The sequence below is a fragment of the Zophobas morio genome, unplaced genomic scaffold (genome assembly GCF_036711695.1).
Source record: "Zophobas morio isolate AGI-343-1 ecotype UQ-CSIRO unplaced genomic scaffold, CSIRO_AGI_Zmor_V1 ptg000037l, whole genome shotgun sequence".
Classification (NCBI taxonomy): Eukaryota; Metazoa; Arthropoda; class Insecta; order Coleoptera; family Tenebrionidae; genus Zophobas; species Zophobas morio.
In genome coordinates, this window is record NW_026972142.1 from 36,380 (window position 1) to 63,041 (window position 26,662).

General features: G+C 36.5%; 4 protein-coding genes across 7 annotated transcripts; 2 read left to right on the forward strand and 2 right to left on the reverse strand.

Annotated features, from left to right (window-relative positions):
• The first annotated feature begins 3,948 nt into the window (after positions 1–3,948).
• LOC135139863 (inactive rhomboid protein 1-like) lies at positions 3,949–7,347 on the forward strand. Of its 2 annotated transcripts, none has more exons than XM_064070208.1 (20): positions 3,949–4,084; positions 4,152–4,213; positions 4,317–4,426; positions 4,486–4,723; positions 4,777–4,868; positions 4,925–5,009; positions 5,062–5,107; positions 5,155–5,350; positions 5,408–5,515; positions 5,574–5,713; positions 5,764–5,851; positions 5,911–5,994; positions 6,050–6,165; positions 6,218–6,317; positions 6,372–6,541; positions 6,598–6,699; positions 6,747–6,824; positions 6,879–6,975; positions 7,025–7,082; positions 7,141–7,347. In XM_064070208.1, exons 1-20 carry the CDS (start codon positions 3,965–3,967, stop codon positions 7,340–7,342), a joined length of 2,292 nt encoding a protein of 763 aa, XP_063926278.1. In that variant the 5' UTR covers positions 3,949–3,964; the 3' UTR covers positions 7,343–7,347. The 2 variants fall into 2 exon arrangements, with proteins under 2 accessions (XP_063926278.1, XP_063926279.1); XM_064070209.1 differs by having other exon boundaries at positions 4,320–4,426.
• Positions 7,348–10,600: 3,253 nt separating this feature from the next.
• Positions 10,601–17,032, reverse strand: LOC135139856 (pre-mRNA-splicing factor ATP-dependent RNA helicase PRP16-like). 3 transcript variants are annotated; one of them, XM_064070203.1, is made up of 43 exons: positions 16,995–17,032; positions 16,647–16,715; positions 16,473–16,595; positions 16,294–16,327; positions 16,190–16,242; positions 15,989–16,132; positions 15,869–15,938; positions 15,791–15,814; positions 15,650–15,711; positions 15,484–15,590; positions 15,347–15,427; positions 15,212–15,291; positions 15,098–15,152; positions 14,934–15,045; positions 14,772–14,876; positions 14,645–14,712; positions 14,416–14,525; positions 14,224–14,353; positions 14,050–14,167; positions 13,945–13,988; positions 13,809–13,885; positions 13,663–13,746; positions 13,517–13,611; positions 13,345–13,446; positions 13,224–13,286; positions 13,063–13,168; positions 12,953–13,005; positions 12,797–12,879; positions 12,678–12,742; positions 12,530–12,602; positions 12,391–12,480; positions 12,252–12,339; positions 12,123–12,193; positions 12,018–12,072; positions 11,850–11,955; positions 11,713–11,789; positions 11,621–11,663; positions 11,461–11,555; positions 11,320–11,376; positions 11,200–11,261; positions 11,073–11,144; positions 10,875–11,005; positions 10,601–10,813 (listed from the first exon to the last, which is right to left on the reverse strand). In XM_064070203.1, exons 1-43 carry the CDS (start codon positions 17,002–17,004, stop codon positions 10,741–10,743), a joined length of 3,420 nt encoding a protein of 1,139 aa, XP_063926273.1. In that variant the 5' UTR covers positions 17,005–17,032; the 3' UTR covers positions 10,601–10,740. The 3 variants fall into 3 exon arrangements, with proteins under 3 accessions (XP_063926273.1, XP_063926272.1, XP_063926274.1); XM_064070202.1 differs by having other exon boundaries at positions 16,473–16,585; positions 16,634–16,715; XM_064070204.1 differs by lacking the exons at positions 10,601–10,813; positions 10,875–11,005; positions 11,073–11,144; positions 11,200–11,261 and having other exon boundaries at positions 11,621–11,646; positions 16,473–16,585; positions 16,634–16,715.
• A 4,313-nt stretch (positions 17,033–21,345) lies between these two features.
• On the forward strand, positions 21,346–23,139 carry LOC135139861 (UDP-N-acetylglucosamine transporter-like). Its single transcript, XM_064070207.1, has 12 exons — positions 21,346–21,407; positions 21,480–21,553; positions 21,634–21,744; positions 21,850–21,960; positions 22,079–22,151; positions 22,209–22,297; positions 22,347–22,425; positions 22,477–22,551; positions 22,610–22,690; positions 22,747–22,842; positions 22,896–22,988; positions 23,042–23,139. The coding sequence occupies exons 2-12, from the start codon at positions 21,482–21,484 to the stop codon at positions 23,137–23,139; spliced, it is 978 nt and encodes a 325-aa protein (XP_063926277.1). The 5' UTR covers positions 21,346–21,407; positions 21,480–21,481.
• A 51-nt stretch (positions 23,140–23,190) lies between these two features.
• On the reverse strand, positions 23,191–26,210 carry LOC135139860 (uncharacterized). Its single transcript, XM_064070205.1, has 19 exons — positions 25,888–26,210; positions 25,774–25,838; positions 25,611–25,712; positions 25,474–25,558; positions 25,306–25,405; positions 25,170–25,230; positions 25,050–25,118; positions 24,886–24,998; positions 24,725–24,836; positions 24,590–24,669; positions 24,488–24,528; positions 24,356–24,429; positions 24,202–24,302; positions 24,068–24,149; positions 23,770–24,016; positions 23,624–23,713; positions 23,523–23,558; positions 23,379–23,464; positions 23,191–23,321 (listed from the first exon to the last, which is right to left on the reverse strand). The coding sequence occupies exons 5-19, from the start codon at positions 25,332–25,334 to the stop codon at positions 23,208–23,210; spliced, it is 1,335 nt and encodes a 444-aa protein (XP_063926275.1). The 5' UTR covers positions 25,335–25,405; positions 25,474–25,558; positions 25,611–25,712; positions 25,774–25,838; positions 25,888–26,210; the 3' UTR covers positions 23,191–23,207.
• Between the last annotated feature and the right edge of the window lie 452 nt (positions 26,211–26,662).

The window sequence follows — 26,662 nt, forward strand, 5'->3', positions numbered from 1 at the left end:
TAACTTGTAATAGGCTTGGTAATAGCATTATATAAAAGGAATTTATTTTCAAAATTCAATAAGCTTCTTTTGCCTATGAGAGGATATAAGGCAGAAGTTATACTTTTAATATTTAACAATTCCTTAATATATGGCTTGCAGTTAATTCCAAAGTTAATTATTCCCAGGTATTTTATTTGCTTGCAACAGGAAATGGGAGTATAAGAGCTTAAAATAGTCTTTTTTTTCATTTCCAAAAGGTAAATTATTAATACTGCTTATATAAAAATTTCAATTACAAACTAACGGAGAATAAGAGGAGCGCTTCTCACTTTATCGTAGAGGAAGGGTATTTATACTTTTAGGAAGAGCAAAGGAGTACTCTGAAATGTGAATTTAAAAGACACGTGTTTAATTTACGTGGCACCCTAAGATGACAAGCACGTGATTTATAAGTAAACAATAACACACCTTTAAACCTCTCTCTGTGTAACTCCCCATCTTTAAGCGTTATATAAGGCTTAATGTCGTTATTCAAAACAAGGTCGATAATTTTATTTTAAGATTAACTTTTAAGTTTTCTTTTAACTCGTGTACCATCGGCGTTCCAGGTAAGTATATAAAACTATGTTTATTATTTTTGTAGTTTCATTGCAAATATTTAGGTATTCACTACCTCAGCGAAAGAGATGACTATTAGTTGATGAATAAGTTCTTCGAGAGTTAAAAGTTAAGTATGTTCGCCAATTTTTTTGCTGGAGCGTAGCTTTACCCAAGCAGTACCACGTCTTTCTGAGCATGAGGTATAGGATTATCCCTATAACTATTTTTTCTAAGCTCTGTATTGTTGTGGTAATACAGACAAGTTCTGTAGCTTGCCGTGTGCTAAACCTAGGTAGTTTACACATCCATGTTTGCCTTTCTTAGAGTTAGGGCAAAATCTGGAAACGTGGTTTTTCGCACATTTAACACATACTGAGAAATGCTAAATTTAGTATTATATCTATTAATAAGCTGCGAAAACATTGGCCAGTTCTGCCATATTTTTTATTGGCTCCACAAAAATGCAATACTTAATGTTGATTTTATTACTTTCATTATTAGGTACTTGCACTAATAAGAGGATATATATATTAATCATACGTACTCGTTTTGGTAAGTACAGTGCAGGGAAAGTCCTGATTTCCAAGTTCAATTTAGCTTCCTCTACATTCATTTAAAAAATAATACGGCAAAAATTTAAGTACCAAGAAAAAGTTATTAATAAATGAATAGAAGTATGTTATTATTTACAATATTTTCTTGTTAACATTTATTTCTATTTGCTTATATTTACTTGGTTGCATAAACTATTTATACATTATATATATTTTATCCCCTTTTTTTCTCATACTTAACTTCCCTATGAGTTTCTTTTCTACCGGAAGCAATCAACAAGACTCTGTTGCCAATTTCTTATCTATTAATAATATATTTAGAATAGAGTTAGAAGCCATAGTAGCAAAACTAAACGAGTTCAAAGTGGAGTTCCTAAGAATATGAAAAGCGAACGAGTTAAAAAATTTTTAAAAGAACTATGGATAAGCCTTAAACTTATATAAAAAAATATACTACTAGGAGATAGTGGGATATACAAATTAGATTATTGTATAAACAATTCCAAGGACCATACTATCGATAATGTAGTAATATTCAAAGCATTAATGGGTGTAATTAACATTTAACAAAGAAAAACACAAATATTTATGCTTTACAAATTTAATGCTCTTAAGTCTATAACCAAATATTTATTTAAAACTGTATAACCCTCTCATGTTATAAGAACCTAAACAAAATCGAATACAATATAATTATAATGAAACCTTAATTCTTTGGAAGGGGTAAAATTTAAAACAAGAAAGCACTATAACGCTAAAGCAAAAGTTAGGGTCAGCTATTAAACTTGCGATTTTGTACATTAAAAAAATTTCAACAGTTCGGCAACAGCAACTGTGAAAGTTTTAGATGTAAATAACTTTAATTGTAATCAGGCATACTACTTTTGAAGGTCTAGAAACCCCCTTTGATTGCTAGCTTATGAATTTGCTAGTTATCCACCAGCTCCTGGGATGCTATTCATTGTTAACCTCACAAACTAAAAGTCGTAAGTCAACTCTTATATAGGGTTCCGTACTTAGAGTAAATATTTAATAACTCTAATAAACTCTACATTAGCGTACTCAGTGCCTAACGTCTTCTATGTATGAAAATTTAGTCTTTAATTTTTCGCTTAAGTTACGTTCCATTCCATGAATTTAAGAGGCTCTTTAAAGAAGCGCATAGAATCTACAAGGGTTGCTTAACTGGCGATGATTCATCTTTACATGGCAGTACAGGGCCTAATTAAATATTTTATGAAAATACATGCGTTTCAACTAAGGGCAAAAAGAAACCACGATCAATAATTCTATAACTTTTGCTGTAAATTTGGTTCTTTAAAAGGTAATTTATTTTTATTGATAAGGTAAAACATTATTTAAAACGTTATGAATTTTAATCGAAAGATAACTATAGATGGTCCACCTTTGAATGTTGCTAACAAAAATTTGTACGTACGCTCTTTTCACTTCAACACGCATTACAGGTAACTTGCGGAACCGCAGTAGGCTTTCAGCCAAGGGTTGTTCAATGTTATAAAATGTCCAGACCATCTAACCACCCAGCATCGACAGCTTTACCCACTAGCGAGAGCAAGCTGATCAGGCGTCATTAGCTAAGGTTTAAGGCCGAAATCGTTTTGTACACTAAAAAAAACCTAGCAGCTTTAGAGTTTGCGAGGAGAAGTCAAGAGTAAGACCACTCATGGAGTTTTGTTAGTAATAATTGGTGGAGTCGAGGTTAGACCCTTTTTCCGCGATTGTGCGTAAATTTTATTGCGGAAAATTTCAACAGCTGTGCACGGCCTGATCAACACTTGTTAGCGTAAATCATAGAATCTGTTGAACGTTTATTTCGCCAGCAGATCGCAAGCACGTAATAAGCGGAAGAATTATTAAAGAAGAGTATAGTATAACATGTAGCAAACAAAAATTAATTTTTAAAATCCGTTGAAAGTCTATATTTCTATAGTTTGTGTTAAATTAACCACTAGTGGTCAATAAGGCCCAACTTTTCTTATTACAGTGTTTTTAATATACATCTGAACTTTCTAAAAGTAATTACTATCTTTTCTTGTCTACTACCCTCACAACACCTTAAAGCAGAGACATAAGTAATAAATCTTATTCTCTGAGTGGCGTTATTATATATTTTCTCTTAACTATAGCAGTTAAGGCACTATCAATGTCACTCGTAATATGATTCATCTACTATACTAAAATGTTATCCAAAAAGGAAATACTGACAGTTGTACAAGAGTAAACAAACTCAGCATTAAAAAAAAATACTTAAGCAAAAAAGGGAAAAAGTACGCATCTGCAATTTTTTATTTATCTAAAAAACTTTAGTAAATAGCTGCATTCGCAATGAAACTAAGTTCAATTATGAAAGAAAAATAACTTCTATGCTGAAATAAACACTGTTTAAGGAAAGATCGTAATTTTAAAAAGTTTTTAATACAAACTTTATTTAATTTAAAAAACGTAAATAGGTTAAAACATCATTGCTAAAAAAAAGGACACATGCTTCCTGAACGGCAATCTAATAATGGAAACGCTTAATTTTTCATTATAGCGAGTCAGAAAAATAGTATAGATGTTGGTCCAATGAAAACTCGTATTTTTAAGTTACAAGTCGGTTTACGATTTTCTAGCCTCTCATAGAAGCGCAGTAAATTAACGCGTTTGAAGAAAAGACCACTTATTAAAGCAACGTACTGAAACCATTCATAGTCATTGTTGTGACTGAAGTATCCATTTGTTTTGCTTAGCTTGTTTTTTTATTATTTTGTTCTTTTATTTCTTTAAACTGCTGCGAAGTTTATTTGTTAATTTTTTGAGTATGCAAGATGCTTACTAAAAAAGAAATCACAGTTATTGGTGATAATTTTCGCCTCTTAGATTTTGATGGAGACTTAAAACTTAGTTATTCGGAGGCGCTTTCCCTCTATCATGCTGTAAAAAGTGAGGTCGTTTTGATATTTTATTGTGAAAATTATGTTTTTTTAATATTCTTGATATTTATTTTTTGGGAAGATTGCACCCAATTCCACCGCTAGTCACTACGAGCTACTTTTAGATGATCTCGTTAAAGAAAGGTAAAAGTTGTAGTTTGTTTATGGGCACTTTATTTTATCTAAAAAGAGAATTTTGTGGAACGTAGATAATTTAATTAACTTATTAATTTTACTTTGCTGAAAGCAGTGGAGCTTTCAACGCTGATAATGTGTGTTACACTCTTGATGACTTTTGCCAGATTTTTAAAAAATTAAAAGAAACCTCGCAACAACATAAAATCCCTTCATTAACAGGTCTTTTCTTTTTTAAAGAAAAGTGTGTGTTGCTCTTTTTAAACCGTTTATTATAAAAGCGCCGGAGGATTCTACCTCCACACCTCCGAATGCACTGAAAACTATTATATCCGCGGCTGAAAGCGCAGCCACTTGGTTTGGCGTATCTTCGAAGCCCGGTGGAGCGTCAGAGTGGGGCTTGAGGGCCGGTGCCGCTAATACCGACGACTTGCTTGGCGATATGGACGCCGGAGAGGAACAGCTCTTGAATCAATCCTCAGGTCTTTCCCGTCGGAAGACTATGTCCATAAGAAGGAGGTTTTTCTTCTATTTCTATTTACTATTTGGAAAAGTGCTTAAGCATTTTATAGATTGACTCGGTTACAGAAAAAAAGAAAGGAAACATACATCTCGATAGATCAGGAAAAGGACGAAAGTGGCGTTTACCAAGTTGAAGATCAAGGTTTATCCTTTTGTAAACGTTGGATTAATTTATAAAGAATATTTTAACTCGTGCAGCTGTTGAAGACGAAAAGAGCGAGGAACTCCCACCGGAGGACGAGGAGACTCTTGCATTTAAAGAAAAAAACGTCCGAGAAATCGAGTTGTTCCTTTTTTTATTTCGACTATGCTTTGTTTAATTTGTGTATATCTAGCACGTTACTGACCCAAGCGGAAGATAAAGAGGAGCGCTTTGATAAAGTTTTTCGTTATTTTTTATTACATAATAGTTTTTCATGCCCTTGCAGGTTCGCTTGCATACTCGGTCTTTTCTCCTACACCGCCGTGAGCAGTACAAGCACACCGTCCGCCCGACCCACTATGCGTATGCCAGGTGGTTCGAAAGTGAAGGGCCTATACTAAACGCTGCTGGAGTCCCGGCGAATGCCAAACCTGAGCTCCATGTCAAGTACCGGTTGTTGCAGCCTCGCAAACAGGCTTACGGTGTTGTATTCTCCTGTGGAGTGCTAGAATAATAATATCATTAATGACAAACTCCAGTTAAGCGCCCGTTAGTGAACCCGCCACCAGTAGGGAAACCAGCGTTGAGATTCAACAGACAAGGACAGAAACTCAAGGTGCTCAGCAAAGAAGCGCAAATGATATTCGGTTGGCCTGTGCTTTGTTCTGTACTTCTCTTCTTCGTTTATCCACTGTATAAATTCAGCCGCGAGGCCTCGCTACCGCCCATGGATCAATTACATCAGTATTGCTTTGATGATCATCTTAATGATCGTCGAAATTGGTGTTAATTTGGGTGTCGAGCCCATTGGCGTGGGAATAAGCTCTTATAAGGCAAATATTGAGGTTTACAAGTATTAAACTTGTGGTATTAGTAGCTTAACTATAGTAAAAAGGATATAACCGGAAAAGTCACTGGTGAAGAGTGGAACACATATCAAAACATGTGGATCGGCGTTGCGCCTGGAACATTGATCCATCTGGGTGGCCAAGTGGCTGTATCACCGGCTCTTTTTTATTTACGACTTTTTAATATATCGTAGGTGCCAAATACACGCCTTGCATGAAGCGTGATAATAAAGTATATTCCGCCGAAATTACTCAGCGCACGAAGTTTTCTACATCTGGTCTTTACTCTTCTACGGTTGTTGGTATACTTATTAAACATTTGAATCACCACAGAAGAGGGATGCTGTCTTTTAACCAATAAGCGGTGCTGGCAGACATCAGAGGCTAATTGTAAAGCAGCAGGAGGGATGCTACATAAGGGCTCCGCATGCTCATCGCTCTCCTGCGAAGTTTAACTTTCCTCCATCAACTATTATAAACTCACAGAGTGCTGCTATAAAGGTTTTTAATCGACCTTGCTGCATCGGCACATTTGGTCAGTGCGAGAATATCGGAGAAAAGCTGTGCAAGTTTTATGGAGGACACCGCTACGACGACTTGGGTCAATTTATGTTATATATCGTTCGTCTATTATGAAACGTTGCTACTATTAAAGAGAAGTGTTCCGAAGTTCCCACGTGCTTAAGCAGTGTTTGCGGAATGGGCGGAATCAGTGATCCCAAGTTTCCCTGCCAATGGTGGCGGTTTATCCTCCCCATGTTCTATCACGCAGGGATTGTCCATCTCGTCTTGAACATTCTCTTTCAAGTGACGATCGGATTTAGGGTGAGATTTTGTTTTAGGGCACGAAGTTTATTTTTTAGTGTTTTTTAACTAAAAAGATTGAGTCGGAATGCGGCCCTTTGCGTTTTTTTCTAATATTTTTGATAAGCGGCATTGGAGGAAATATAGTTTCAGGGATTTTCTCACCATATGTTACTCAGGTTTGCTCGGACTTGTCCTCCTCTTTGGTTTTTTTTAAAGCCAATAGGTTGGCTCATCTGGTGCACTGTATGGCCTCATGTCAATTCTCGTGGTTGAACTTGGCCAAAATTGGAGATACTTAGAGGTGTGCTTATTATGGGATTTACAATTTTTGTGGGACGATGTCTTCTCCATGCAGCATCCCTACAGGGAGCTAATCATTTTGGGAGTCACTATTTTAATATCTCTTGGGATCGGCACTCTTCCTTACGTGGATAATTATGCTCATTTCGGGGGTCAACTCATTTTTATATTAGCGTTTTATTATAATTTTATTTTCAACAGGTTTTCTGTATGGATTATTCGCAGCTGTTGTTTTTCTGCCTTACATAACTTTTGGAAAGTACGAGGCGTTTTTGCTTTGCTCATTATTTTACAACTGCGTCTCTGTGTTTGAGTAGGCACGATATTCACCGGAAAAGAATTTTACTAATAATATTTTTTCCGCTCCTAATACTCATGCTTGCCATGGGATTCTACACCTTCTCGGTCGCAAGCGATGATTTCTGCGGCCCTTGTCAGTATATCAATTGTATTCCCTATAAGGAGGGCATGTGCAACTCACAATCGTGGGACGGGACTTATGTTAGTTTTTCCCAATAAATAATCTCCGCTTTTGTCTTCAAAGAAATCAGCTTTCTAGTAGTGTTATTGTTTTGTATTTCCAAGTTAGCAAAACTCCTTATCCACTACGCAGCGTGCGTGTAAAGCTTGTGACAGGTATAATCTTGCAAGCCATTAGAATGTTGTCTTCTTTTTCAGTAAATACACAACTGCGTTTGTTTGTTTTGTTGCAGGTTTATAAAAAGTTTTAATACTTAAAAAAACCACAGCTGCGGGTGTGGGTTATTTTTAGGTTTAGAAGGGCATAAATTTTATACCTTTTTGTTCACCTTATTATTTTTTAGTTCAAGTTTTACAAAATCGACTTTTAATATTGCGATTGACAACGGCTTTTTCCTCTAAAATTCGTCCGAGGCAGTTTCTAAGGGCTGCTTTTAAAAGTTTTTTATCTGATATAAGCTTCCCATGAGCTTTTGGTGGTAGTCTCGTCTGAATAGTTTTGCTTTTAAGATATAGAAAAGCTTTAGTTAAAGTGCCAAAATAATAAAATTTTAAAAGGATTTTTGCTTTAAGGCGGTTATTTTGTGTTTTTTTTATTTTTAGTTAATTTTAGCCCTTACTTAAAAGCTAACAGAAATGTATAGTAATGACGTTTATCTCTAAATGATTTTGACTTTAAATGCTAAGTTAAGTTAAAAAACCTTACGTTGATATTTTAATTAAAGCTGCCACTGGTTAAGTTGTCGGGAATAACAAATTCATAGCTGTTTTCCGTACTTTTAAAACTTACTCGCTTGGTGTATATTTACGTATAAATGCATACCTTGTTATATCTCGGTGTTAGCTTGCCTTTAATAATAATTTGACGTGGTTCTCAGCCTAAGGAATTTAGAAACGACAACAAAAAAATTTTACATAATTTTTCAATATCTTGCTTTTCAACACATTTATACCGGTGAATTAATTATTAAACCCCCATAAGTATAATCTGAAGTTTTGCCTTAAAAACGTGCATGAATATCCGATTTTACTTCACTATCTTCGGAAAATGCCCTCATCCTTAAGTTCGTTTGCAGTTTTGCAAAAAGAGGAAACGGTCGCTGGGGACCAGGTCTTGACTGTTGAGTCGAATGGTTCAGCCCAATCAGTCCACACTCACGGACTGAAGCTTAAGCGATTGCAGCAGTATGAACCTGGGCTTTGTCGTGCGGAAGCCCCACGCCTCGACTAGGCATTTCTCGCCGTTTTTATTTGATGGCTTCACGCAGTGCATGCAATGAACTTGGGTAGTACGTCCTTTACGGTAGTGTTTCCCTATTTAAAATTTAACATAAAAGTGCCCTAGAAATCCCAGAGGATTGTGGCTATATTTTATTTGTAGATTAACCTTGGTTTCTTGATGGTGGCTCACCTAGACGATGCCACTTTGTGGATACTTTTTTCGACTGAGGATCATAGTAAAGAACCATAGCTCTTCTACAGTAACATCGGACTCAGTTATTTCTTTTTATATTATCGAGGCAAAGCTTAAAAATTCAACAGCAATCCACACTTTGTTTTTGAAGTAGGACGAGAAGTTAGGGCAGCCTTCTTGCGCTTTCCTTTGTCCTATGTAAGTGGTCGTTAAGAGTTCAAAAAACCGTGGTTTTGGGAGTTTGGAAGTTTGGTAGATTTTGCAAGTTCCTTTGCACTTAAACGGCGATCATCTAGTACCCGACTTCAATAAATTTATATTTTCCTGTGACCACTCCTGCTAAACGACCTCGACGTGGATCAACTTCAATAGATAAACGAATAGCTGTGACCATTCTTTCCCTGTGGTTAAAGACGGCGAAGGGCCGCCAACATTATAAACGTTGTTTAGTTCCTGTAGGTTTAACGACCTCTTCAGTAAGAAACTTTATCACTAAACTCACTTCAGCCTAAACAAATGTAAAAACTCTTTGCACGACATCACTTAGTTGATTATTGCTTTAACGTTTAAAAGAAAAATGGTTAAAGTTTTTTTCACAAGCTACTGAGTTAAAAAAATAATGTTTTGAAAAGCCCGCGCATTTTTATTCAATATCGGAGGTTGGGAATTTACGGACTTTACCAAGTATGAGCTTAAACAAAGAGAGCAGAAGTGGGTTAATAGGTGCTTAGTGAATAAGTTTTTAAAAATATGTTTTCAAAACACTTAAATGGTTAAGTGGCTACCTTGAAAGCTATGCGACTTTAAGTTAATGTAAGTAACAAAGCCTATAAAGATCAGTTCTTTAGAATAAGCAAAAAAAAATTAACTAAGTTTAATAAAATAGTAGGTTATGAGGCTTATGTAACCTAAACACATGCAGAAAAGTAATAGGTAAAACATAACCTTTCGTAAGGGGGCTATCCACTATCCAGCAGTAATCAATACCTTTCCAAAAATTTTTAATGTAATGTAGATAGGTTACTTAAATAAATTAAGATTCGTAGAGTTGTTAAGATCAAATTACCAGCTAAACTCATTTTCATATAAATCATACTCTATTTGTGAGAATTAAAATTCTTATTTCCAGGTTTTGACTAGTACAATTAGAACTCGTAATAAAATTAAACTTTTTAGTACGGGGTTTAATGGATAATACTTAAGCCATAAAACGTAAATAAAGTTTAAATGAAAGCACATGTAATTTAATAAAAATAGCTTCATACAAGGCAAGCAAAATAGATTATTTATTATTAGGCTTGAGAGAAAAGGGAGCAGATATTTACTTCTCGAGGAACTAAGTCCTAACGATTATCACGTGCGACTAATTAGCTAAGATTTAAAAGTTCGACGGCAGGATAATTCAGACTTTAAAAGAGCATGAGTACTTTTTTTTTTAAGTTTTATTCTTTTCAAACGACTTTAATTCTTAACTTTAAATAAGCTCAAATATGCGTAATAATTGGGAATTTTTTTTTACGACACAAGCAAGAGCAACTTTTAAAGCAAAATTTATAAAAATGCTCTTAAAATACGACTTAAAAAGTTTACGTCAGTTTCAGAGCTTGAGCTTTTAGAAAAAGTCACTGCTTATTACACTGTATATACATCCGCTTTTTACTGGCTTTTAAAAGCTCAAATTCTTAATTTTCAAAGCAACGCCAATTTATAGGAAAACGCTTGGTACAGCTAACTTATTGATATCTACGCAGTACTATTAATTAATTTGCGTTAATTTTAGTTATTTATTTTCTTGTCTGCATATTTTAGCTGAAAACTTTTTTTAACAGACAACCTAACGTTACATCAAGTAGCTTTTCCTACTAGAAAACTACAATCGTGACACAAGCTTTATTAATTACAAAAGGCCGGTTTGCGGTCGGTGACGGTCTTAATAAAAAGGCTGTAGTAATCCATAAGAGCTGATAAAAAGGGTGGTACTTTTCTTCGAGGTTGATGGCATAAGCCTGAAGGTAAAGAACGGCTATATTCCGAAGTTTCTAAAAGGCCTTCGTGGAGTTCCTGGAGGCAATCGCCCTGGCGTGACAATAGCCGCTCTGAAAAAATTACATGCAATAAAAAGCAAAATCTATAAACTTTATGAAAGCGACAAAACACCTCGCGTGACTCTTCGAACTTTGGAGACTTGAAAGACGCTGCTCTGTTTTTTCCTTCTCTATACGCTCATTGGCTTCTTTCATTTCTCTTTCCATACTTTTTTCTTGCTCTTTGTCTGCTTTTCTTCTTGCCTGGAAACATGGAAAGTAAAAAGTTTATAAGTAACGAATAATTCCAATTAAAAGGTATCAAAAATACCGCTGCCGTCTGTCCAGGATTTTTAACGCTGTAAAACATCGGCCCCAACTCCGCAAGCCATTCGCCATCGACCTGTCGACAATAAAAAATTATTGGGGGAAAACCGACAAGCCGTCGAAGGATTTACGGTGGTGACGCACTGCATGTACTCCTTGGAAGTCATTACAAGCTCGTGATAAACAACGTAGTCTGTAAAAAAAAGGATAAGCGGAGGTTCGCGAGGCGCCCAATAGAGAAACAGAGAGACCAGGAGTGTAGCCCATCCCGTAAAGAGCGCTGGTCGGGTGCAAGTGGCACGGCATACCTGCGAGAAAATATAAAAGTTATAAATAAGAACGATGGAGCTATTGGAGCTTATTGCACATATTATACGTTAATGTGGAATTACCCGTTCGAAGATTAGCATACTCGCCGATGCCTTTAACTTTGGCGGCCTGATAAAAGTAAGAAGAACAAATACTCTTGCGCACAACATCCCAATCGCTAATTATCAAAAAAGCGGTTAAACATATAATAAAAGTTCACAAGTAGATAAAAAGGGAACACACTTGCCGCAGGATCTGAAATTCATTTTCTTTGATAGAAAAATATCTTGAACAATATATATTAGCGCAGTCACCATAATGGTACGAATAGCAACCTTGAAGTTGCGAACGCACTTCTCTAACTTTTCTCAAGGCTTTAGCGTGCAAAAAATGTTGAGTAGCCCACAATGCACTACCATGATATTCTATGAACAATCGAGATATAATTCAGCTCACTCAATGAAGTTCATGCCTGTAGTTGTGAGATTTCCACAAGTTGTAGACATTCAAGAGAGTAAGGTGGTCGCTTTCTGGAACATAAAACTTTTCGCGGGCGCTATCCGATTCTTCTTCTCTGCCTTTTTTTTATAATAAGTAACGCCAACCCAAAATCAAAACTATAGCAAGATTCATGAGCGACCTTTTGGCCGGTAGAAGACGGTAGGCACAGAGAGCATAGCTACTATCGTTATAACCTGCGAGGCATCCGCAAATTTTGGAATGAATTGTAAATGATAGTGTGGACCTCTGCGGCACAATGCAGTGTTTCCGAGACTATAATCATCTTTGATAGGGAGGGATCCACAGGAAAATCAACTTCAAATATAAAATAAATAAAAAAAAGCCCACAACCAATCAACGGTGATAGCTGAACCCATTTTTCTTCCAAGTTCTGTGAGGGCCCCCGTGTTGTCCAGGGCACCCAGGACCCACAATTGGTGCATGGAATTCAGGATGTTTTCCTATACCATAGCATGAGTCAATAATAGTAAAGCAGACGCCACTACCGCCACCTGAGGAGGGGGATCCATGAAGGCAAAGTCCAGCAAGTTATCCACGCCAAGCGATTTGAGAAGTAAAACAACATTGGAGAGATTAGTTCGCTTGAGGGCAGTTATTGACTGCCAATAAAAGAAAATAAAACAGACTTACCTGGATTTCAGGAACGGTGCCGGGTAAAAGCTCATTGGCGTACTGAGTTGCAGTAAAAAGACGGAATGCAGTCCTGTTACAAACCAATGAAAATTATGCTTCAGTAAAAAGGCATACTAGTGCTACTATAGCATATTAATGCACAAACCCCTGGCCGGTCCGTCCCGCTCTCCCGGACCGCTGGTTAGCATTGGCTTGACTGACCGGAAAGACCTCAGAGAAGTCAATAAGGCAGTGGTGAGTAGACGAAAGGGGGAGCAATAGTACCTGCAGAGCATCCATGCCGATTTTGGGGTTATATACCTTCAGCTTGCAGTAACCGCTATCAACCACATAAAGGATGCCATCAACTTTTGCAAAGAGCGGAAAAACACGTGAGCATATAAGAAAGGCTATAAAATTTGTGGGAACAAGAAAAGCGACCCGTTAAGGAAGTCTCGGCAATATTTGTGGCGACAATACACTTTCTGCTGTTGCTAACGGATAACAGTTTAAGGATTATCAAAAGTTGCAGAAGCGCAACAAAGCAGAACCCCTCGGCCTTCTGAAAGATCTTGGCCTGCAAATCAGAGGGCAGCTGAGAGTAGATAGGAAGAATCGAGATGGGCGGGACTTCTTCCCCTAGAGCCTCTATCCTTTCTAGAATAACAAATATATAATTCAAAATATTCATTTAAATAATAAAGAGTCACACCAGCCATAACAGTACATGTGCATTCTATGTCCTCCTGGCCCGTCATAAAAATGAGTATGTCTCCTAAATAAAAGCGCTATGGTCAAAGATCAGCGGTAAAGGTAAGCAATGAGCATGTGACCTGGCGGATACTGGAGGTGAATAGTAATAGCCTGCTTTACCGCGGCATCCACGTGGTCTTCTACAACGTTTTTTGAGTAGAGGACATCGACAGGAAAGGTGCCTGACGAAAGAATGGAGGGCCATAGGGATGGCACACAGGAAAAAAGTTAAAAAAAAAAAAAGGGCGATACGGCCGGGAATAGTAAAGCAGGGAACGTCTCCGAAAAAAGCAGAAAACTTTTCCGAGTCCATCGTGGCGGAAGTCACAATCAACTTTAAATCCCGTCTGTGTTATCATAAGAATAGCGACAACAATTTTCAGTAGAATTCTGGAAACCTCCTTCGGACGATGCCCTTGAGAATGCCGAACAGCACATCAGTGTTTAACGAGCGTTCATGCGCTTCATCCATAATAATAGCGCTGGCAATTATTAAAAAAAAGTGTACAAGCCAAAGAAAAGGTCAAGCTTGTAAAAAGCGTACTTATACTGATCCAAGTCAGGGCTAGTCAGAGACTCTCTCAGAAGGATACCATCCGTCATGTACTTGATGACTGTTTCCTTATAATAGTGCAAAAAAAAAGTTTATCGAACTGATATTAACGATACAATATAAAAACTTTGGAAGTGCAGTCTTCAAAACGGATGGAGTAGCCGACTTTATCTGAAATTAAAAGTTGTAGAATTACTGACTGCCAGCATGCCATAAAATGGCCAGTAGAGACCGCCGAGCCGGCAGGACATCTCTTCGCTTACGCGCTTAGCAACAGACATGGCGGCTACACGACGGGGCTGCGTGCATCCAATGAGGCCGTCCTTTCCGTACCCCTCCTCGTATAAATACTAGCAAAGCACCATAGGCGGCGAATACTAGTAGGCCTTGCAGAAAAGCCGAGCACCTGAGTCAGCTGAGTGGTTTTTCCGCTGCCCGTCTGACCAACAATAATGACAACTTTGTTGTCCCTGATGACCTGCAAAAGTTCGTGTCTGGCGGCAAATATGGGGAGATACTGTCGCTGCTGTTTGATGCTGCACTTGCATTATGCCGAGCAATAGGTAGCAGAAGAACGCTAAAGGAGCACAGAGCGCACCTTTTGGTTCTCGCAAAAACGGAACTCGCCTCGCTTTTGCTTTCCATGTGGACGGCAAACTGGGAGTCCTTCTTGTAGTTTCCGTCGTCCGTGTTCTTGGTAGAATTATCCTTATAGCCATAAAAACATAAAGTAATGAAAAAACAGTGTCTGCATGATGAACAATACAAATGCAGACTTTATAAAAAAAATAAAGAAACATCAATCGTTTATAAAAAAAAGATCATACTTCTTCCTTCTTTACGCCCATTACTTGTCCTATTTTACTTCCGGCTACTTCCCATTCTCGTTTTTGTCCTACAAGCGTTAATAGCCAATGATGAGTAAAAATTATATATAATATAATTAAAGAAGACCTTTAAGTCGTTCGTTGCGTTGACGCATTTCGGAAACCAGCTGGCTGCCTTTCTTGCTAATCACAGCCATATCAGAAGTGACATCTTTTATAGGGATGACAGGCTCTGCAAATACCAATATTAATCGTTTTAATAATATTCATCTTCAGAGTGATATGACACCTTGCTGCTTAGTAAAAGTAAGGCGGCCGTCAAGGAAAGGAGGAACAATGTTCTTCACTAATAAATATATTCGTGCTTCCGAGTCCTCCTCAAAATCGTCGCTCACATTCGTCTTCGAGCAACAGAATAACGTCAGTGATAATAAAGAACTTATTGAACGCTACTCGTGCCACGACGCCGCTAGTAAGCATTCTATTGGTCTCCCACCTCTCATTGTCTCTAAAATATAAAAAAATGATGGAATACACTCAACTGTTCATGCAATAGCGCTGTTTTACCTATTAATTTGCTGCTGAAGAGCTGTTTTCTGGCGCCTTTGACGTTTTTTAAGTTGCTCTTCTCTCGCCCTCACTGAGTCCTTTCCAGTAGGAGGTGTTGTCGTGATATTTATTACAGAGTGCCGGCAGTTGTACCTCCGAATAGCCCCAAGGATCAACCTCAGCATCGAAGCCCTCGTCACTCTGGTACCACAGTCGGTCCAGATTTCTTTGATCCTAATATATTTATATTGACAATCCTTCATGCAAAGTGCGCAACACCGACAAACTACATTTTCCCAATTGACGCGTTCTTCTTCCGTTTTGAACGAATAGGCAGCCTCGGCGCCGTCCTTGCCGTTGGATGCACCCGGAGTGGCCCCCCTCACACGCCTACTGTCTTTTAAAGCCTTAAGTCAGCAAGAACTTTGCGAGCGCACTGATAGAACGAGAGGAGACCAGCCCATTCGTTGTACATGTAAGAGGGAGTGGGGAGAGGCGTCCCGAGGTGAGGTGATCTCCTTGAAGGTAAAGTAAATCAGTACAATATATATAAGCAATATCCACTGAACAACAAACAAATAGCAGTCGATTCATTACCGAGTAGAGCGCGAGGGTGTAACTCTGAAAAAAAAAGACCAAGTAATTAAAGTAAAGAGAAGTATTGTCTGAAGGAACCTCCAAGGATCATCGTCACGTCGAGGCGTTTTGTCAGAATCCCAGGACGAACGCGACGGAGTGCGAATGTCTGCAAATTATTAAAAATAATTACCATACAATATATATTAAAAAAAAAACCTTCGCTGGAATGTGATGAAGAGCGTCCTCTGCTACACCGTCCATAACGGGCCAGTTCATCGGACCGAGATCCTCCACTGTCCCAAATGAAGCCTGAGTTATGGCAAAGTTTGTCTCGATCCCGTATTCTTTCCTTCCGTAAAGCTTAAATAATAAACTTTAAAAATATATATAGATGAGATATAACGTAAAAAAAACTACGCTCGCGAAAGTCCTCAGATCGACTTCTTTCCTTATTCTTAAGAGAAGTAAGTCTATTTACAAAGTAGTATTATAAGTAAGCAGATAAGCCGTTAAAAAAGCACTTGTTATCCAGGGAATATCCATAATGTAGGCGACCTTTTTCGATAAATAATTTAAGCATTTATATAATTATTATATGACTGAAGTAAATTAAAAAACCCTTAATAAACTCAGTTTGTTAACTATTTCAAAAAAAGCAAAACTAAGCTCCTAAAAGGCAAATAAAAGTTATAATGTTTACTCCTTTTTTCTTTTTCTCTGTCTTGAATCCTTTCCAAGACATCATCCCTCACTCCCCCGCCATGGGAAGGTGTGGGTTGGGTGGCTTTCCTGTAGACTCTGTCTCTTTCTTTACTGTGTAATTCTGTTAAAAGCAATATTTTAACTTTAGCGTAGAGTAACCTTTTATAAACACCAGAAAGCTTGTTAACAGCGAACCTCAAGTTATCAGCTTTATCTTCGCTAGTAGATGATTTGTTAGCTTCTGCAAGAAAACTTATTAGAAAAAAAAGTTGTCTGTATAAAAGACACTTAAAAGTATTCACAAAAGACTATAATTCCCTAAAAGTTAAAACTAGCTACAATGAAAAATAGTTACAACCACAAACTAATATAAATTTGAATAAATATAAACAGAATAGATATATATAATCGAAAAAAAAGTAAACTAAAGTCTGCACTACTGTTAAAAAAAAGTAACAAAACTAAAATGATAAGTAACGGCATCAATTAAAATATATTTCACATAGATGATAGAAGCTACCTTCTGGCATCAAGCCCTTTGTTACGCGCAACAACAAAATCCCACCTATACAAAAAGGACAGTTGCCCTTCCATAAGTCGGACCAATAAACTAATCGAAATTTCTACACTTTCACAGGTCAAAACACATTTAAATTATGCGTGTGCAGCCCCCCCTTCAAAATCTTATTTTAACTTCTTATACACTTAAGGCTGAAAAATTTTTAGCTGCCATTAATTAACTGTAACTACTATCTGTTTTTATTTAAAAAGCGAAAAAAAAATTTCTTCTATGAAGTGTTTAGCTTTTTTACACTTGGGTAGAAGGGTAGATTGTAGCTAACCCTTTAAAATAAATACTAGTACTAAAAACAATAATCATAACGAAAAGGAAACTTCTATCCCTTTAGAACTTTGACAGCCCCTCCGAATTGCTCTGCTGTGGTGAATTAACTTGAACAACTATAAAAAGAGTTTCAATAGCAGTTGAAATTGGCAGACAAAAGTTTATTAAAAAACCACGTGTTCTTGGGAATACGCCCTATCAATATTTATTTCACATAAAGTTTATACGATAAAAACATTTGGTTCCAATTTTTTTTAACATTTTTTTTAATTATACTTTATCAGCACGAAACTCTTAGTTTTATTTATTTTTTTTAATAATAAAATTTTCATAGAACTCATAGGCAGCTTGGAGAAGGGATAGGTTGGAAGCCCAAAACACTTCAGCGCTCATTTAAACAATAATAGTTTCTAATTATTAAAATAGCCAATTGTTTCTAATAACAGTATTGAAGATAAAGAAGTAGTTACCTCCAACAAAGAGCTAAGTTAACAAATTTGGCGACTAGTTTCGGGATAATTTATGTAAGCTTATACTTCGAACTTAAATATTGCTGACTCTGATAAAAAAAACTTCCCGAATTCGCAATTTAAGCCGTTAAAAGTATCTTCAAACTAAATACTTGTTAATTTTTGTTTAAAAACTAGAAAAGTTTCGCATTGCTAAGAATGTTTTAGAAGAATTTGTTTAACAGTGGGGATATCTGAAAGACCCGATAATCCTTTGCGCTTGATCTTAAAAAATTAACAAGCACTACCTGATCTACGTAGCTGTTAGAAGCTTTAGCTTGACTTATGGATTTAGAAGACAGTGCCCTGACTCCGCCACGCTATACGTATAATACTTGAAGCTCATAACAGATAATATATCACTATAAATATTCCGCAATATCTTTTAAAGAACTTACATAAAAGATGTAGACAATGCAAGTGTGATATAGCTAATATAATAAAGTAGATAACTTTAGAAAAGGATTTTGTTTTAGTTGTAAAATCTATGCCTATGATTGTGATTGTAAGGATAAAAAATGTCAATATTGTTAAAGATATGGAAACTTCGACAAAGCTTACTTCAAATTGGACCATTAAAAAAACGATGTTAAACTTTTATGAGTTATATTATTTCAAACAAAAACATAACAACTCTGAAATGAGTCCAGTGGATCACTTCCATCTTAGCAATCTAATTGATAATAAGAAAAACGAAAAATTTACCTTTAAAACGATTAATAGAAATGTGAGAGTATATAAGACTGTTTTATAAATTTAGGCAATTTTGTAGCGATAAATACTCAACTTCATATACAACCTAATTTTCATTTTGAAACCTAGATAAATGTTTATTTTACAACTTCATCTGTAGAGGGAAGGTTTTAACAGAAAAAAAGATCAACTATTGACTTAGAAGAGGAATTACTAAAGTTAACAAATATAAATGTAACAATTCATTTGTGGTTTTTAAATCTTTTGAAGAACTGCCTATAGAAAAATATTAAATGGAAAACACCAGCTATTGTATCTTAACGATGCGAACTTCGCATGACTTCTAAAATGAAAAAATCGAAAGGTAAGCAAGACTAGCACATTTCTTCAAAAGTGGAGACGGTGAACTGCTCTACGTAGATGCTTTGTGACAAGATAAAACCTTTTATGACCATGTCTTAGTAGGCACTGGGGTTAAAATTATTGTGATTTCTTGGAAATTTAAAATGAATTAGGTCAGAACGTAAAAACTAAACTTTTAAAAGCACAAAAATTATTCACACACAAACCATCGCACTAAAAAAAATTGGATTTATAAGGATATGAATTCGTTATTTAACTTCCAGGATAGCAATAAATAATGGAGTATAGCTCTGACCTCCACACCCATGGATGCTTAACAGTACGTTAGAGGATGTGCACACCTTGACTATTTAAGGAGACCCGAGGTGTCATAAAAGAGTCAATTACTATAATATTTTGGAGCGTGCAATACAGGATGTTAACTTTATTATTAACTAGTAACTTGAATGGGTTTATTAAAAACTTTTTAAAGATGTTTACGGCACAATGTCGTGTCTTCAACTTTATAACCATTAGGTTGTAAAATACTGATTTAAAACCGTATACATAAACAAAAGCTCACGATCGCCCTCTGGATAGAGAATGCTAGCAAAGCTTATACTTTTAAACGCATGGAAATATAGAAATTTCAACCAAAAGACCCACAAAATTATTAGATCTAGAAATAGCTTTTTATTTACTTAGACACTATGGTAAAAAAAAAAATTGTTTCTATGTTTTAAATTTTTCGTAAAAATTTTATTACGCTTCAACTAATAATTGGTTATATTGATCCCTTATATATTTATAAGGTTAGATTAAGATCTATTTAATGTAGTTAGTATTAGAGGAATTGCTTTCTTCTTTAAGTCTTTCTCGCTTTTTAATGTTTAAGTATCGACTGAAAACGATTTCGCACGTGACCCCTTCTTGCAAAATTATTTTAATCTTTATACGATATTTCGGGATCACTCCAGCAATGAAGTTTTCTTTAAAGCGTTAGAGTGACTATAAAAGATAGCTTATTTAGGGGACATAATTTATTAATTCGTAAACTTTAAATCGTTAAAAAAATTATGTAAAATGCCTTTTAGAAAGGCAAGTCTTATACTGAGATCACTCTTAAAGAAGGTGTCAGTAAAACCACTTTATATCGCATAAAAACTCAATATGATCCAAATCGTCCTTGCAATGAATTTGGGCGGCCAAAGATCTTGAAAAACCGGGATGTAGCTCGATTTGTACGACAAGTGACATTGGTGCAAATGAATCTGCACAGAAAGCTTCAAAAATCATGAAAACAACATTAGATAGACCAGTTTCAAGATCGACCGTATAGAGAGCATTGCATTCTTCTGGCTTCTATGCGAAAAAAGAGTTAATTAAACCAGCTTTTACAGACCTTCACAAGCTACTAAGTTTTAAGTGCGTCTAAGAAAAAGTAATTTTTCTCAACCCGAGACCAAGATCAATCAAAATAATTCGAATGGTATAAAGTGGTGTTAAGACTGGGCGGTGCACACGGTAAGCATGGGGGAGGATCGATTATGATTAGGCCTGCATAACATCCAAGGGGGTTGGATACTTGGACAAGTGGAGCATCACTGCGAAACATGAAACTGGAATGGCCTTGATTCTTTTTTCCTTTTTTGATTTTTTGAAATTGTCTACCGTTTAATTATTTTTTATTTTTTCCTATTTGTCTACTAAAGTTTTGATCTTTGTATTTTTATTTCGATAATTATAAAGGCTTGATAAGCGTGTTTGCATGAAGTTTTTTTTACGAATAATTGCGACTGCCCGCTACCACATGCTAGTAATCTATAACTTTACTTAACTTCTCTTAGCTCCCTCCAATAAAAAAGATATTGCTTTAACATTCACCTAGCGATAGTAGAAATTATCAAACTTTAATTTATAAGTGAACTATATTTCATAAAAACGAAAAATTATAAATTTTATCGGAGTCAACTATTATAGGGCGATTAAAGAAACGAATAACACTTTAAATTTAATATAGTTATTAATTAATAAGGCTTAACCCACAATAGGATTTTTGTAACTTTTGCGATGAACAATAAGTCGAGCGCCTATAGCCCACTTTTGACTAGAGGGATAGTGGCGTCCATACATCCCCAAAGTATTATGACTGGCTCGGTAATAGTTAAACCCTCCTCTCCCCTCTCTCCTCCTGCCCTCACCGTATTCTATGTCCATATGCTTTAGCTTACCTCTGTTTTCAGGTTTTTTTTGAAGTATAATACTTTACGAAGCCTAAAAATAATATTTCTTACCCCTGTCGCCTTTTCAAGCAGTCCTGATTTTCAGTTCGATAATTTTTTCTGCTAAAAATTCTCATTGGCTTTAATTAACCATTTAAGTTTAGACAGCATAGTATATTTTAAAGGTTAGACCTAAATTGCCCCTGTGTTCCGGACTTGAATTTTGCTCTCTTCCGGTGTTCCCCTCACCCTATTTATGCATTTTGACTTAACACCTTATCGGACTTGTAACGCTTTATATGAAAATGGAAATGCGAAGGTAGGTAGTAATTGCTAAATATGCATTTTGTCGCTTCAAAGTTTTGCCTAGAAAACTTAACTCTATGTATATATAGATATGAAATTTTTCATTTTATTTGCTTTGGTAGTCCAGAACACTTGCACAGCAATCTTACTTCGCTATATTTCTGTAAGTCCGAACGGTTTTGGAGTAATATATTTATAACTACGCATCTAATAAAACTTTTACCGTGGTTATCTACTTTTCAGATAACCAGAGGAACTAAATTTTTATTCAGTACGGCTATTCTCTTTCAAGAAATAATCAAGATCCTAATCTCCATGGGTTTTTTATTGTACAATCAGAAGTATTATAAATCGGTAAATAAAACAAATAAATAACTTTAAAAAGTTATAATAGCCACCAAATTTTTATTTATAGTCTTTTATGTACTATAATAACAAGTATACTCTAATTTATTTTAGCAAAATTTTATAAATCCTTTCATACCCTGGAGAGAGGTTACTAAACTTATAGTCCCTGCAGCGTTGTACGCCATTCAAAATTGCATTCATTACTTGGCTCCTCTTTTACTAGTAATATTTAAAAAAAAAAAATTCGGTTATACCTTCTTAAAAGTTTAATAAACTCACTAAGTTATGTCAAACTTCGTAAATTAATTTTATGCCGGTTAAGCTATATTTCTTAAACCAGGACGTTCCTACCATGCAAGTAACTTACCAACTTAAAATTTTTACAACGGCCCTTTTTCTATACGTATTATTAGGTAACGATTAGTTTAGTACGGCGTTATATATGAACTATAATATTACTCTATAAATAGGCAGAAAACTAAGCTATAAGCAGTGGAGCTCGCTGTTTCTATTGGCTTCGGGTGTATGCTTGGTGCACACCTGTGCACCCTTGGAAAAAGTATCACACCACGGAATATACTCTATTTCTTGGTCTTAAATCTAGCTAGAAGACCGCAACAGTTCCGGATCTTGCTCAGAACAAAGCTTATGGCATATGCTTGGTGCTGCTTGCTTGCATTTTTTCTGGTTTCCACTTTAAAAATTTATTATTGTGAATTCGCTAATAGACATTTTTAGGTTTCGCCACTGTATACTATGAGAAAATCCTTAAAGCCCAAAATAGCGATATTTGGATAAGAAACATCCAGTTAGGTCCCCTTTTTACCTCGTTTACCATGTGATGCACACTTTAAACTGTGACTAATTTAAGGATTTTGGTCTCTCATTTTTGCAGTGGTGAATATTCTGATATTCGATCTCTCAAGAGTGCTAGGAAAAGGGTTACTTCAAGGTTTTTTTTCGTTAATTCTTCAAGTCAACTGTTGTGTGCTACTGCTTCTATTCAAGGATACTCTCTGGTAGTTTGGGCGACGCTGGTGGCAAACAGCCTAGGAGGGCTTATCGTTTCTGTCGTCGTTAAATATACCGATAATATTTCGAAGGGTTGTTTGTCTCTATTCCTCTACTGTCCTTCACGTGATTTGTTCATGGGATAGGATTTGCAACATCTGTCTCTATATTATCGTCCTCTCTGCTTTCGCACATTATATTCAAAACTGCCCTTTCGCCCTTCTTTTTCGGTGGCGCTGGTATCTCCTCGGGCGCAGCTACTGCTTTCTGTCACGCATGACTAATCGATTAGGGCTTGTGTGCGCTGCTGTTTTTCTCTACAGCCGAGATGTCTCCGAGGTGCAAGCGCCTAACTCCGCATCGCTGCTGAAGACTACATCTTTCCTTTAGCAAGCCTGACTTACTATTTATGGCGGAACGCAATCTGTTTATTAAAATGACTGCCCGGTACTAGACTGTCATAACATGCCGGCCAGTCTGGCGTTTACCACGTGGTAAGCGAATTTTCCTGTACGCCCTGGCTTTAAAACAAAGATAGAGTCGGAAGTTGCTTTGTGCAAGTCTCTGTTATGCTAAAAAATTGGTCAAAAAATCTGTTTAGGCAAAAAATGAGGATGAGAGTAATAAACTTGAAAATATCCAAGTCTGCCTATTCTGTATTCTTTTTCAATGTGCATATCGAGGAGCTTGTATGCTCTTATTCTTGCTGAACTGCCTGTAAAAGCCAGATGAGCGGTGAGTGACAATATGGGTTTAATACGGGTCTTCCGTACCCTCAAAGTAGTCGGATGGGAGAAGGAATATGAGCCCTACACGTGGGAATCAGATTCTACATTAATCAAGGTTGATACTAGCGTCACTAAAGAAAAATTACTTGCGTTTTCGTTTCCACACTGAAGTAAAAACAGTCCCACATAGATAAACTGCAGGGCAACTTCAAAGTCCGGATTGGAGCATACAACATCTAAAAGAGGAACTTAGCACCAATTGAAAAGTTTTTTTTGTAAATTTAGCACAAACCGTATCTCTCACTGGGCTTTTGCACTATCTCATTCAAGAAATGCTTGCTAAGAATGTCCGCTTGCACCCATGTCCTGTTTTCTTGGGCCTTTTTTCCTGTACTTGTGCTTAAGAGCAGCCTAATTATAGCCGTTTTGCACTGCCAACTACCTACGTTAAAACGCTCCGTATTGTCTTCTATGCAGCAAACGTGCTGTGTGATATACCGGGTGAAAGCTCCTGTCCCGGCACCTAAATCAACAACGCACTTTCAAGGATAAATTCTGAGGGAAGCGTTATTAAAAAGCCAGCTGCTTACCCTGTCGCTATCACGTATTAGAGTCGCCAAAAACTTTCCAACGTGGTCCGGTGTAGAGCAGAAGGAGTTTTTTAAAAGGCGTCTAAAAAGATATTAAGCGCACTAATGGTTTGCAGAGGCCCTGAGCAGCGGACCGATAAGTCGTCGTCTTAGTTAGCATTTCTAAAAAACGAGACGCCAGGATGACTTGGTTTAACCCCATTTGACAAAAGCAACAGTGAAAGTTTTCAGTGATCTATTGAATTTGTAGAGGCTACGGGGGGCAGAAACAAAAAAACTTACTATAACCTTAGTGTCCGCCGTAAGATCATAACAGAGACCGTGCTGCCATGCCTTACATAGCGTGCATATGACCCACATGCCTTACATACAAACAACTCAAGTAAATAAAGTCCGCCGACACCGCTAACTCAATACAACCTTTGTAGTTCATATCCGAGGTGGCGGCTCCACACTTGCACCTGTCAGGTACGAAGGAAAAGTCAGACGGAGCTTTTGCTTTGCTCCACGAGATAAGAGTACCACACGCCTACATCCTCTTCAATAATACAGCCATACGGATTCAATATGACGAGATACTCACTTCGTCCCACTGTTCTTTTCTATATAAATGATAAAGAGGAGCCATCAGACGATAATCAAAACGGGCACAATAACCTCACACGAAGCTATTTCCAAGTAATAATTTTCGCCTACCACCAGATCCATAGGCACTTCCCATTCTAGTTCATAGCGTCCTTCTGTGGAGGGGTGCGAGCATTGAACATTTCTAACACATGTTATTTCAAGCTCCAATTATACTGGAGTAGTAACTTAACTGAGCAACAATATATATCCAGTCGCAGGAGGGCTCGTCTTTAATCAGCGCTAGATACAGATCAGTTGCGCCTAATATGTAGTCCCCCTCCCATTCTATCGTAGTCTTCTTCCCCTTTTCAATAGAATTTACAGCTTTGAAGATGTTAAATTGAAAAGTGTTTACCTTAACTAACTTTGTTCCCTCAGCTGGGCTAATTACGATAATAGGCCTCAAGTTAACTCTTTTTAGCTCCTTAAATATATAATATTAAACGATAGTAAGGGATAGATGGCATACTTTTACCTTGTCGGAATACATATCAATAACAGAATAAAATTTTCTCTGAGTCTGTGGTCTAACTGATCTGTAGGCAAATAAATAAACAGGCCCGAGTAAAGGCTGCCGTAACTAGAAAAAAGCAGAGGTAAATAAAATAAACCTGCGAACAAATAAACTTTTGTCAAACATCCGTTTTTTGACGGGCACGGTTTTAACATGCTTTTCAATACTGGGACATTTTATAAGACTTAGAGCCTTGTCTTAAGTTGCAAGTTAATAAGCATAAATACTTGGAAAAAATGTAATTAACAATAAATTTATAGTAAACCGAATCCCAAAACTTTCAAAAATTGATTATTCTTAATAACATTTTCTAGACGACCTTTTTCATACAAAGAAATTGGGAGGGTGGTCTGTTAACGCAATAAGCTTGCAAGAAAATAGATAGTAACTGATTTTTTATACCTTTATGTCAGAAAAATGTTTTTGCTCTCCTATATGGCAAGATTTAAAACGGTCCCAAGTATTTTCAGAGCACACAAAGGAAGAATCTTGTAATTGAAAGAACTTGAGAAAATAAATACAGTAAAAAACAGAGCAGCAGTAATAAATTGGACACATTTTACACCTGCGCCAGGGGAACGACTCTCCACTTTTTGCAACTTTCACACTGAATCCAGTTAATAAAGTTTTCTAGTTACAAATAATAAATAGTAGCCAGAGGTAACTCAAATAAAAAAACCTTCAAGGTCAAAATGTTGTTCGACATTGATAGTTTTTAGTTGATTAGTTAAATCTTTAAATAACAACCTTGCACAACTCTCAGCTGCTTTGCCCACCACCTTATTAATATTACTCAAGGGATGTTCTTTAGGGTCGTGTTTGTAATTGTGACTAATACAACTCTTAAAATTATTCGCAGTTATTTGCTTTCTTTCCAATAAAAAACCGCGCGAATTCGTACAGTCTATACTCTTTCTATCTTCATTACTTGCCTTGTTACTATCTATTTCACTAATAGTAAACTTTCTACTGACGAAAGAGCTACCCAAACTATCAACGCTGGTTTTAAAATTTTCTTTCTCGTTACTACTATTGACGTTAAATAAAGGTTTGCACCACTTCTTTTCTAAATTCTTAACTTTAGTAATATTCGCTTTAATAACTTCTTCACAAAACTTCTTAGTTACCTCTTCATCGTTTATGCCACAAAAATAAGCACTCGCACTATTAAGAGTTATACGCTTTATAAACCCCGTCTCAGACATTGTGGAAAAGAGAAGTAAACTACTAACAAAACTCAACTTTTTTCACCCAAAACTAAATCAAGTTTTTGTAAAACTTTCAGATTGGTATGTTTTAGCACGCAATCTTCTTTTTATGAGTAGTGTTAATACATAGGCGTCATTAATCTACTTTTGATAACGTAAATCCCCAAGCACGCTTTAATTTAGCACGGGCAAGGCGCTCCTTTGTACATAAAAAATGCAGTGCTGACGACTAGGTAACTTCGTGGT